This window comes from Pelodiscus sinensis, unplaced genomic scaffold (assembly GCF_049634645.1).
Source record: "Pelodiscus sinensis isolate JC-2024 unplaced genomic scaffold, ASM4963464v1 ctg85, whole genome shotgun sequence".
Taxonomy (NCBI): Eukaryota; Metazoa; Chordata; order Testudines; family Trionychidae; genus Pelodiscus; species Pelodiscus sinensis.
Genome location: NW_027465930.1, coordinates 357,338 through 369,096, shown reverse-complemented (window position 1 = coordinate 369,096; position 11,759 = coordinate 357,338). Strand labels below are relative to the sequence as shown.

Genomic DNA, 11,759 nt, shown 5'->3' with positions numbered 1-11,759 from the left:
GTGTGGCCATTCCTATGTTCTTGACACCGTTTGTGCCGCTGGCAGAGCAGGGCCAGCCTGTGCCCCAGTGTCCAGCTCCCAGACAAGCCCCGACCAATCCAGGCCTGGTGCCAGCCTTGCCCAGCTGCACGTCACCAGTGTTCCAGCAGGTGTTAGAAGGGGGCCAGGCTGTGCGCGGCGGCCGGTGCTACTCCGACCTAGCTGTGCCCCCGTGCGAGGGAAGGCTGGAGCAGCTGGACTGTTAACCTCTGGGCCCGCAAGACTCCCCGGGCAGGGGAGAGACCGGAACCAGGGATGTGCTGGTCTCCTGCAGATGGGTTCGGCCCTGCCCCATGGGGAATACCCATCCACATCAGATGGGTCACTGAGGGCTCCCCACTACAGAAAGGACGTGGATGCACTGGAGAGGGTCCAGCGGAGGCAACCGAAATGATTTGGGGGCTGGAGCACATGACCTATGAGGAGAGGCTGAGGGATTTGGGCTTGTTTAGTCTGCATCAGAGAAGAGTGAGGGGGGATTTGAGAGCAGCCTGCAACTCCCCGCAGGGGGGTTCCAAAGAGGATGGAGAGAGGCTGTTCTCAGTGGGGGCAGATGGTAGAATGAGGAGCAATGGGCTCAAGTTGCAGTGGGGGAGGTCTAGGTTGGATGTTAGGAAAAACCCTTTCCCTAGGCGGGTGGTGAAGCGCTGGGCTGGGTTCCCTGGGGAGGGGGTGGAATCTCCATCCCTAGAGGTGTGTAAGTCCCGGCTTGACCAAGCCCTGGCTGGGCTGATGGAGTCGGGGTTGGTCCTGCTCTGGGCAGGGGGCTGGACTCGATGCCTCCTGAGGGCTCTGCCCGCCCTGGGATTCTAGGAGTCTCTGATAACAAGGAGGAACTAATGAATTTTCCTCCCGAGCCCCATGAAGCTGAGTCATTCTGGTGAATTCCTCGTAGGCAGCTCAGAGACACGGCAGGAGCTGGTGCTGCCTGGCCTCTGCCGAGCTGGCTTCCAACGGCGCAGGAGGGAGTTCAGGGCTAGGGCCGTGGTGCTTACCTGGGGCAGATCCCCTTTGGTGGCTCCACGGGGCCCACACTGCCCTGCGCTCACCAGCGAGCACCACCCATTGGTCACGATTCCCAGCCAATGGGAGCTATGGGGGGGGTGGAGCCTCCAGGTGAGGTCCATGCTGGACAGAGCTGCCTGGGGCCTGGCCTGCTGGCTGGATTGATGCTCTGTGGCTACTGCAGGCAGCCTGACTCCCTGGGCTCCCCCACCCCCATCTCTGTCGGGGCCCCTTAACCCTGAGCCCGGCCGGGGCTCCCCTCCCCCACCAGAGTCCCCTGCTACTCCAGCACCTGCCCCCTGGCCTTGCAGGGGAAAGGCCCCAGCCCAGTTGGGCTTGGCAGGCAGCAGCACGGGGCTAATGGCAAAGGGGGGGAGGGTAGCTCAGTGGCTTGAACACTGGCCTGCTAAACCCAGGGTTGTGAGTCAATCCTTGAGGGGGCCCTTGAGGGATCGGGGGTAAATCTGGCAGAAATGGGGCTGGGTCCTGCCCTGAGGGCAGGGGACTGGACGGGATGGGACGGGACTGGACGGGATGGGGCTGGACGGGACGGGACTGGACGGGATGGGACGGGACTGGACGGGACAGGATGGGATGGGACGGGACAGGACGGGATGGGACGGGACGGGACGGGACGGGACGGGATGGGGCTGGACTGGACGGGACAGGATGGGACGGGACGGGACGGGATGGGGCTGGACGGGATGGGGCTGGACTGGACGGAACAGGATGGGATGGGACGGGATGGGGCTGGACGGGATGGGACAGGATGGGACGGGACGGGATGGGGCTGGACGGGATGGGACGGGATGGGATGGGACGGGACTGGACGGGATGGGACGGGACGGGATGACCTTTCAAGGTCCCTTCCAGCTCTATGAGATGGTATAAAGTCTCTGGCTCCCCGGATACCAGACTACTGCCCCGCCTGACCAGGCCCCGGAGACCCGAGGAGGCAGGTGGCCAAAGCCAGGGCAGAGCAGGGGGCCTGTCTGGCTGGGGTGGGATGCGGAGACGAGCACGGCCCTGGGGGATGCTAGGTAGAGGCAGGCAGCGCTGAGCCAGGGCGGGGCCCAGCCCCTGGTGCCCTCTGGTTTTGTCCCGGGCGGGGCGGGGCGCGCCTCTCCCAGCGGTATAAGGGCCGCGTCCCGCGGCAGCTGCAGAGCGAGTCCCGGCATGGCCCCGCCGAGCCAGCTCTGGAAGCGCCGCCTCCCCCACAGCTTGCGGCTCGGGGCCGCCCGCAGCTCCACGGCCCCGGCCCCGGCTCCGGCCGCCGCTGCCCAGACGCAGACGCTGCCCTACGAGGCCATCCCGCGCAGCGGCCGCAACGCCTGGCTCAACCTCTACCGCTTCTGGCGGAGCGACAGCTTCCAGAGCCTGCACCTGGTCATGCAGCGCAACTTCCAGCGCTACGGGCCCATCTACAGGTGCGGCCCGCGGGCCCTGCCCCTGGACGGGGAAGCGGGCTGCAGTCTCCAAGCCGGGGCCCCGGGCCTGCTTCCGCCCTGGATAGGCGCGGGGCGGGTGTCTCTCGGCCTGCGGGCTGCTGGACCGGGCGGCTCCTGGGCCGGACCCCAGCTCGACCCCTGTGGACATGGCCCGCGGGCCGACTCCCGGAACTCCCCGCGGCAGGAGAGCTGCGTCCGATGGACCGCAAAGGCTCAATCCAGGACCAGCTGTGGGGAAGGGAGGCAGCTCTCCTGCCTCAGGCCCGGAGCGGGGCTGCCGGCTCCGTGCCAGGGCCCCTCTTCCCTGCGCGATGCGATGCTCCGGCGGGCCGGGAACAGGTGCAGCAGGCAGGGAAGGCGGGGGCGGGGGCGGGTCCTCTCCCGGGGCGCTTGGCGGGGTGCCGGGGCTGGATCAGGTGGGTCAGGCTGCGGGCTGACTCAGGGAGCTGAAGCCCTGGGGACGCGCTGGACCCGGGCTGCGTTGGCTGCGCTGGTTCCGGCGCTCAGGGGACCCGCGTGGGGCGGGCACTGGCTGCCAGCTCGCTGGGGGTGAAGGCTCGGACCCCCCGAACCTCTGCGCCTAGGCTCCGGCCTCTGGTCCCGACGGCCCTGCTCCCGGCCCGGCGGTGCGCGGCACACCCGCGGCCAGGGCTGCCTTCGGGGCCCAGCTCAGCGGCCCGGCTCTGTCCCCAGGGAGACCGTGGGCACCTACAACTGCGTCAACGTGCTGATGCCCCGCGACGCGGCCCAACTCTTCCAGGCCGAGGGCATCTTCCCGCGGCGCATGGGCATCGGGTCCTGGGAGGCGCACCGCCGGCTCCGCAACCACAAGTGCGGCATCTTCCTGCTGTAAGGGCGAGACGGGAGACTGGGGGAGCGGGGCGGCTCTGGGGGCCGGGGGGGGGGCAGGCCGTGGGGCGCGCGCATTCCCCGAGAGAGAACCGAGCCGAGCCTGGCACCGCCCCGCGGGGCGCCGCGCTCCGCTCCCCGGCCAGGCCGACCAGCCCTGTGCCCCCGCCGCTGCCCCCTTTGCGGGGCGCTCACACCCAGCCCCTCCTGCCCCGGGGCTGCCGGGGACTCCCCCTCGGCCGGGCCGTGCGGGGCTGCTGACACCTCTCAGCGGCTCCCCGCCCGCAGGAACGGCCAGGAGTGGCGCTCGGACCGCCTGGTGCTGAACAAGGAGGTGATCAGCCCCGCGGGCACCCGCAAGTTCCTGCCCTTCCTGGACGCCGTGGCCCGGGACTTCGCCAGCCTCATGCAGCGGCGCATCAGCAAGACCACGCGGCGCTCGCTCACCCTGGACCTGTACAGCGACCTGTTCCGCTTCACGCTGGAGGGTAGGCGGGCGGGCGGAGAACCGCGGGGGCGCCCGGCCGGGCCCCGGCCCCGGCCCCGGGCTCACTGAGGCCAGGGCGGTAAGTCCAGGAGGGCTGCCCGCCCGCGTGCTCCAGTCGGGCAAGCCCGGCCCGGCCCCCCCCCCCCCCGCAAACTGCCCTGGCCCAGGCCGCGTGCGCCCCCCCCCTCGCTTGTGAGCCGACACAGAGGCCTCGGGCGGAACCCCTCGCCGGCGCCCCCACCCCCAGCCTGGCCCGGCCCGGCCCTGCCCGGCCCTGCCGGGGGCGCACCCCCACCCCCACCCCCACCCCCAGCCTGGCCCTGGCGGGCGCCGGTAACTCTCCCCCCCCCCCCGCCCCGCCGGGTGCCGGGCGGCCCCCCAGCTCACGGCGCCCCCTGCCCGCAGCCAGCAGCTACGCGCTGTACGGGGAGCGGCTGGGGCTGCTGGACGAGAGCCCCCACGCGGAGTCGCAGCGCTTCATCAGCGCGGTGCAGACCATGCTGCGGACCACGCTGCCGCTGCTCTTCCTGCCCTCCGGCCTGATGAGCTGGGTCAACGGCCGGCTCTGGCGGGAGCACCTGGAGGCCTGGGACACCATCTTCCAGCACGGTGAGGGGCGCCCGGCGGGCCCCTGACTGCACCCGGCCTGGGAGGGCCCCGCCTGTCCCGCCCGAGGCAGCACCCCCCCCAGACACAGGGGCGGCGGGAATGCGGCCCCTTAGCCGCGAGCTCGCCCCCCCCCCCGCGCTGCCAGGCTGGGGTACTGCGACCAGCCCCCCGGGAGCCCCTCCCCCAGCGCGCCAGCCCAGTCCCCAACGCTGCCTGGCTGCCAGCGGCCGCTCGCATGTCCCCCTCTGGCACCGCTCCCCGCGGCGCCTTGGTCCCCTCCCCTTCCCGCCTGCCTCCCGGCTTCGCCAGGAGCAAGTTCCCTGCCTGGCCCTGGCGCTTGGGGAGTGGAGGGGGAAGGGGTTCCCTGCCTGGCCCTTGGGGTGGGGGGGGGCGCCTGGGTTCCCTGCCTGGCCCTTGGTTTTGGGGGGAGGGGTTTGGGGGGGCGCCTGGGTTCCCTGCCTGGCCCTTGGGGTTGGGGGGTGGAGGGGGAAGGGGTCGGTGACGGGACACGTGGGTTCCCTGCCTGGCCCTTGGGGTTGGGGGGTGGAGGGGGAAGGGGTCGGTGACGGGACACGTGGGTTCCCTGCCTGGCCCTTGGGGTTGGGGGGCGCCTGGGTTCCCTGCCTGGCCCTTGGGGTTGGGGGGGCGCCTGGGTTCCCTGCCTGGCCCTTGGGGTTGGGGGGCGCCTGGGTTCCCTGCCTGGCCCTTGGGGTTGGGGGGGAGGGGTTGGAGACAGGGCACCTGGGCTCTGCCTCTGTGGGACTCTGGACGCGGGCCCCCCTCGCTGTGTCCCGGGCCCCGGAGGGCGCTCCCTGCCCATTCCTGCCCCTTTGCGCAGGCCGGGGCTGGGGGCGGGTGACCCGCGGGCGGCGCCTCACGGCCCGTCTCACGCCCCAGCCGACAAGTGCATCCAGAACATCTACCAGGAGTTCTGCCTGGGTCAGCCCCGCAAGTACTCGGGGATCCTGGCGGAGCTGCTGCTGCAGGCGGAGATGCCGCTGGACTCCATCAAGGCCAACATCACCGAGTTCACCGCGGGCGGCGTGGACACGGTGAGCGCCCGGCCCTCCCCGCCGACCCGGCCTCCCGAGGGCAGGGCCCCGCTTGCCTGGCCCACGGCTCCCTGGGGCGGGGGGCGTGTCCCGTGCTCGGGGCTCCCGGGGGCGCCGTTGATTGGTCCCATTGGGGTCCCGCTTGCCGGACGGGGGAGGGCTCTGCCGGACGGGGGAGGGGGGCCCGGCCAGCCATGCGGCAGGGAGAGCACAAGGGCAGGGCAGAGACCCCCCTTCCGTGACACATCAGCGCCTACATCCGCAGCACCAGGACGTGCTCCCCGGGGTGCAGGAACCAGAGACTGGCTGGGGGACGCCAGGGACCCCCCTACTCTCGCAGGAGGAGGGGGCGAGGAGCCCAGTGGAGGGACAGCAAACGGGGCCCGATTCTGCAGAGGGGCCCAGCGGGGCTGGGGCAGCGCAGGCTCCCCTCGGCGGGGCTCTGCAGGGTCCCCCCTAACCCGGGCACAGAGAGGCTGCGCCAGCGGCCTGTGAGCGCCCCGGGGCCCTGCCCTGCAGGCTGCGGGCGCGGCCGGGCCCTGACTGTCCCCTCTGCCCAGACGGCCATACCGCTGCTCTTCACCCTCTTCGAGCTGGCCCGCAACCCGGGCGTCCAGTCGGCCCTTCGCCAGGAGATCGCCGAGGCGGAGGCGCAGGGGCCCCGGGAGCTGTCCAAGGTGCTGAACGCCATGCCCCTGCTCAAGGGCGCCCTCAAGGAGACGCTGAGGTGAGGGCCAAGGGCAGAGTCTCCGGGCCGTGGGGAGCTGCTCCTGAAGGGCACGGCTGCCTTGGGGCTTTCGGGGGGGGGGCTCTGGCGGCCGTGGGGCTCTTGGGGAGGGGGGACCGGCTGCCTGGCCCCTTCTCCATTGTCCTGCCAGGCACTGGGCTTGGGGCTGCGAGGGTCTGGGCCTCCATCCAGGCTGTGCTGGGGACGTGGGTTTCCCAACGCAGGGTTCTGGAGCAGCCCAGCTGGCCCCATGCGGGCGGGGGAGGGGTCAGGGGAGGGGTGTGAGGCTCAGCTGGTGCCATGGGGGTGGGATGAGGACCAGCTGGCGCCACGTGGGCAGTGGAGGTGTAGTGTAAGGCCTAGCAGTGGGGCCTGGCCAGCCATGTGGCAGGTTGGGGCTGACACCGAGGGGCACAGGTGCCAGGGGATGATCCGGGAGAAAGACGGCAGCCAGGTCCGGGAAGGCCAGGTCCGTGGACTCAAACCCTGAGCAGTAGGTGAAGGAAGGGCAGCAGAGGGACTTGGGGATCCCCCCACAAACCTTCTGCCAGCTGGCCAGACGCTGCCCAGGCCAGATGGTGGACCAGGGCGCAGGGGCTGACAGGGGGCTCGCTCTGTTGGCAGGCTCTACCCGGTCGGCATAACAGTGCAGCGCTACCCGACCAAAGACGTGGTGCTTCAGAACTACTGTGTGCCAGCTGGGGTGAGTCCCTGCTTGTCTGCCCCCCCCAGCCCGCAGGAAGGGGGGGCACTCGCTCCCCCAGCATCAGGCTGGCTGCTTGGACACTCACCCAGCTCACAAAATGGGATCTCCTGCTCCGAACATCTCGCCCCATGCCCAATGCCCCTCTGCATGCCCGGCTGCTCGCCGTGTCCTCAGGCGCCTCCGGCACCAGCCACGACAGCAGAAAGCACCAGGGCCGGGGCCAGGGCCCTGCGGTTTCTGGATTTCCTGATTTCCCACCCAACCCCTGGGGTTTGACAGTTTGCAGATGTTACCCATGTTTCTATTGAGGCTTTTTATGGGATGGAGTCTTGGTTCCCAGGGAACGTGGACAGGGCCTTGCTGAAGGGCTGGTGAGGTCAGCTGGGGACTCTGTTGGGGTGCAGCCTTCTGCTCCCCTCCCAACCCCCCCACCTGTCAGTGCCACTCCCTCCACACTCCCTGTCCACATGGCCAGTTACACCCCCCGGCCCTCCCCCCACCTTTCCCTTTGGGGTTTTACTGATTTTTTTTTCCTACCATTTTTAAAGCAGACACATTGCAGGGACATGACAGAAGCCAACCCCAGGGGCCTTGTGGAGCGTGGTCCCCTAGGGGGCTCTGGCATGGCTGGGGGCGTGGCCGCCCCATGCCCAGGGAGTGAACCAATCTGCTTGCCTTATGCAACTGAGGTTGCATCTGATTGGTGGAGCCCACTGGCCACCCCGGTGTGTCTCCCCTCTGCCGCCCTGCAGACGCTGTGCCAGGTGGGGCTGTACCCCATGGGCCGGAGCCCCGAGGTGTTCCGCAACCCCGAGCGCTACGACCCCGCCCGCTGGCTGAGCAAGGAGGATAACAGCTTCAAGGCCCTGGCCTTCGGCTTTGGGGCCCGGCAGTGCATCGGCCGCCGCCTGGCAGAAACCGAGATGATGCTGTTCCTCATGCACGTGAGTCGGGGCGCAGAGTTGGGGGGGAGACTGGGGAGAGGTTCCAGGGCTGGGGGGTGGGCCCAGGAGATGGCGAGCCTGGGGGGCAGCCTCGGGGGGCTCGCACTGAACGTTGGTCAGACGTTACATAACTCGTTTGTCGGTACGTCAAGAAAAGGGGGAAGTACTTTTCATAGACTCCTCCACCTTCCCTCGCAGCTCAGCCACCACCCCTCAACCCCACCCTCTGTCCCTTGCTGCCCCACACCTGGGCTCCCCTCCGCACCGCTCCACATAGTCCAGTCCTGCTCCCAGCCCCTCACCTCCTCCAGGGCTCCCCCCACCTGCACCTCACTGCAGGGCCCAGTTCCTTAGGAGGGTGGATTCACTCTGTTCCAACTGAGCTGGCACAATGGACAGAAACCAGCCCCTAACTGCCCCCTCCCAGCCCCTCACTCGGCAGCCTCTGGGTCTCATCCCTGCCCCCTCCCCGCCCCAGTGCCCAGCCAGCTCTCAACCCCGCTGCTGTGGCGTCACACCAGCTGCCCGTCTCCTTTCAGGTCCTGCGGAACTTCCAGATCGACACCGTGTCCAAAGCGGATATTAAAACCATCTTCGGGTTCGTCCTCATGCCCGAGAAGCCGCCTCTACTCACCTTCCGGCCCATCGACTGAGCCCCAGCCCTGGCCCCCCCCACTTCTTCTGCACCCGGGGGGAGGGGGGAATCCAGCTGCAGGGAGGGACAGGGACTGGGCTATGGAGACCGACCCCTCTCCATGGCAGGGCCTGTCACTGGAGGCCCCCCAGACCATGCTGGGGAGCCTGGAGCAGAGATCACCCACCCCCACCTCGAGACACCGAAGGAGGTACAGACGAGAGCTCGGGGCCTGCCCCCTGGATTGTGGCCTCCTGCTGGGAGTTGTAGTCCTGAGGGGCTATGTCGTGTGAGGGGAGGGTGGCCGTGGGCCACAGTGCAAAGGGAATCCAGTCCTCACTGGGCCAGCTGCCACCAGAAGAAAGGGGGCTCCTTCCCCTGGAGAGGCACTGTGTGGGGCAGGAGCCCCCCGGGCACGCTGGACCCATAAGGCCCTGGGCCAGGTCAGGAGAAGGAGGCAGGTCCTGTTAGGAGAGGAGGGGGCAGAGACGCCAGCTCACGACTTTCCCTTATTCAGAGAAGCGGCCATCTCCACTTCACGTCAATGGGGCTGAAGGCAGCAAGATGGCCACCGGGCCTTGCCCTCCGTTGGGAGGCCACCCTTAAAGATGGCTGCCCTCTTCCACGCTTCTGTATGGGGTGGGACACAGGGACGGTGAGGAGCCGCCAAGAGCCTGGGAAAGGGGGAAGTGAGGAGAGCACGAGGCAAATTTAAGCAATGGGGATATGGGGGGGGAGACACTGGGTGCAGGGGATGGGACTGAGACTGGGGGCGTGGGGGAATACATGGGATCATACAAGCATAGAACACCGGGACTGGAAGTGACCCCGAGAGGTCACCAAGTCCAGTCCCCTGCCCTCACAGCAGGACCAAATGTCTAGACCATCCCTGACAGGTCTCTGTTCTCCTTGGCCTCTGAGGACGGGACAAGCAGCAACGGGCTTAATTTGCAGCAGGGGAGGTTTAGGTCGGACATTAGGAAAAACATCCTGGCTGTCAGGGTGGTGACGCACTGGAATAAGGTGCCTGGGGAGGTTGTGGATTCTCCATGTCTGGAGCTATCTAAGAGCAGGTTGGACAAGCTCTCCCCCTCCTCCCTGACACCCTTTTAGATACTTGAAAACCGCTCTCATGTCCCCTCTCAGTCTTCTTTCCAAACTAAACAAACCCAATTCCTTCAGCCTTCCTGCATAGCTCCTGTTCTCTAGACCTTCCATCATTTTTGTTGCTTTTCTCTGGACCTTCTCCAATTTCTCCACATCTTTCTTGAAATGTGGTGCCCAGAACTGGACACAACACTCCAACTGAGGCCTAATCAGTGCAGAGTAGAGCGGAAGAATGACTTCGCGGCTATGTCTAGACTATGGAGTTTTTCCGGGATACCAGCGCCTGGAAAAACTCTGCCATGTCCAGGGAACCCGTCTGCTCTTCCGACACTTTTTGCGAAAAAGCAGATACCCTCTTTCGGAAGCCCTGTCTTCCTCGTTTAACGAGGAAGAAGGACTCTTCCACAAGAGGAGGTTTTTCTGAAATGTGGCCCAGTGTAGAGGGACCAAATTTTGGAAAAGCCTCTTCCAAAAAGCAATCAGAAAAAGGTGTGAAATTTGAAGACCTTGTTCCGACAGAAAACGGCAGTCTAGATGTAGCCCTCATGTCTTGCTCACGACAATCCTGTAAATGCAGCCCAGAATCATGTTTGCGCTGCTTTTTTTTTTTTTTTTTTTTTTTTGCGCAACAGTGTCACACTGTTGACTCATATTACTTTTTCCTGTCTTCTGGCATCTCTCCTGACTTCCATGACTTTTCAACGATGACAGCTAAAGGCTCAGCTACCTCCTCTGTCAGCTCCTTGCGTATTCTAGGATGCATCAGGCCCTGGTGACTTGCAGACGTCTAACTTTTCTAAGTGATTTTAACTTGTTCTTTTAAAAATGTTATCTTCTAAACCTACCCCATTTCCACTAGCATCGTATATATAGTAGCCCAATGTCTGTGACTCTAACGGTGTAACGCTTGGTGTTGCCTCTGGGTGGCACTGTTGCCTCTGTAAAATCCTTTGCCTCCCGCCGTGGTGCTCGGCTGACTTCTGCACTGCTCAGCTGGGCTGCCGCGGGGGAGCCCAAACAGCCACTCGCTCTGCTTGCTCCCCCGCGGTGGCCTGGCTGAGCGGCGCAGAAGTCAGCCGAGCACCACGGCAGGAGGGGAAGGGGGGTGGAGCGGTGATGTACATGGCCAGGGGGTGGGGCCTGGCCGTGGACATCACCGCCCCGCCCTTCTTCACCTCCCGCCATGGCGCTCGGCTGACTTCTGCGCCTCTCAGCCAGGCCACCGTGGGGGAGCCCAAACGGCCGCTTCCTCCCCAATGGCAGCCTGGCTGCGCGGTGCAGAAGTCAGCTGAGTGCCATGGCGGCAGGCGAAGGGGGGCAGGGTGCTAACGTGCGGTGTGACAGCAGCTCCAGGCCCCACCCCCTGGCTGTGAACGTCACCGCCTCGCCCCCTTTCACCTCCTGCCATGGTGTTCAGGTGACTTCTGCATCACTCAACCGGGCCGCCGGGCCACCACGCGGGATCAAGAGGCGCAAGTGACCTTTTGGGCTCCGTGGTCCCCCGAACGAGAGGCAGGAGGAGGAGGTGAGGGTGAGAGAGAGAGAGAGAGGGAGAGAGAGAGAGAGAGAGACGTGGAGGAGACTTGAAAATCTGGTCTTATGACGGGCTATTGGCTAGTTCACTATGTTAGGCATCCAATCACCATCAAACTTCTTGGTGAAGACTGAAACAAAGAAGTCATTAAACACCTCTGCCATTTCCAAGTTTTGTGTTACTGTTTCTCCCTCCTCACTGAGCAGTGGGCCTACCCTGTCCTTGGTCTTCCTCTTGCTTCTAATATATTTGTAGAATGTCGTCTTGTTTCTCTTTCGGTCTCTAGCTGGTCTGATCTCGTTTTGTGCCTTTGCCTTTCTAATCTGGCCCCTGCATTCCTGTATTGTTTGCTTCTGTTCATCCTTTGTCATTTGTCCTAGTTTCCACTTTTGATATGACTCCTTTTTGCTTTTTAGATCATGCAAGATTCCCTGGTTAAGCCAAGGCAGTCTTCTGCCAGACTTTCTCTCTTTCCGACGCAGTGGAATAGCTTGCTTTTGGGCCCTTAATAACGTCCCTTTGAAAATCTGCCAACTCTCTTCGGTTGTTTCTCCTTAGTCTTGCTTCCCATGGGACCTTACCCACCCGCTCTGAGTTTACTAAACTCTGCCTTCCTGA

At 65.5% G+C, this 11,759-nt stretch overlaps 1 protein-coding gene across 1 annotated transcript; it reads left to right on the top strand.

The window, feature by feature from the left end:
• Window positions 1–2,136: 2,136 nt before the first annotated feature.
• LOC142825110 (cytochrome P450 11B, mitochondrial-like) lies at window positions 2,137–8,667 on the top strand. Its single transcript, XM_075916824.1, has 9 exons — window positions 2,137–2,471; window positions 3,186–3,341; window positions 3,630–3,829; window positions 4,234–4,437; window positions 5,335–5,489; window positions 6,050–6,216; window positions 6,841–6,919; window positions 7,675–7,866; window positions 8,406–8,667. The coding sequence occupies exons 1-9, from the start codon at window positions 2,221–2,223 to the stop codon at window positions 8,517–8,519; spliced, it is 1,518 nt and encodes a 505-aa protein (XP_075772939.1). The 5' UTR covers window positions 2,137–2,220; the 3' UTR covers window positions 8,520–8,667.
• Window positions 8,668–11,759: the final 3,092 nt, after the last annotated feature.

Coding starts and splice junctions, on each gene's coding strand:
- LOC142825110 (XM_075916824.1), top strand. CDS start 2,221: ATGGCCCCGCCGAGCCAGCTCTGGAAGCGCCGCCTCCCCCACAGCTTG. Junction 3,830..4,233: donor GTTCCGCTTCACGCTGGAGG/GTAGGCGGGCGG, acceptor CCCTGCCCGCAG/CCAGCAGCTACGCGCTGTAC. Junction 6,217..6,840: donor GCCCTCAAGGAGACGCTGAG/GTGAGGGCCAAG, acceptor CTCTGTTGGCAG/GCTCTACCCGGTCGGCATAA.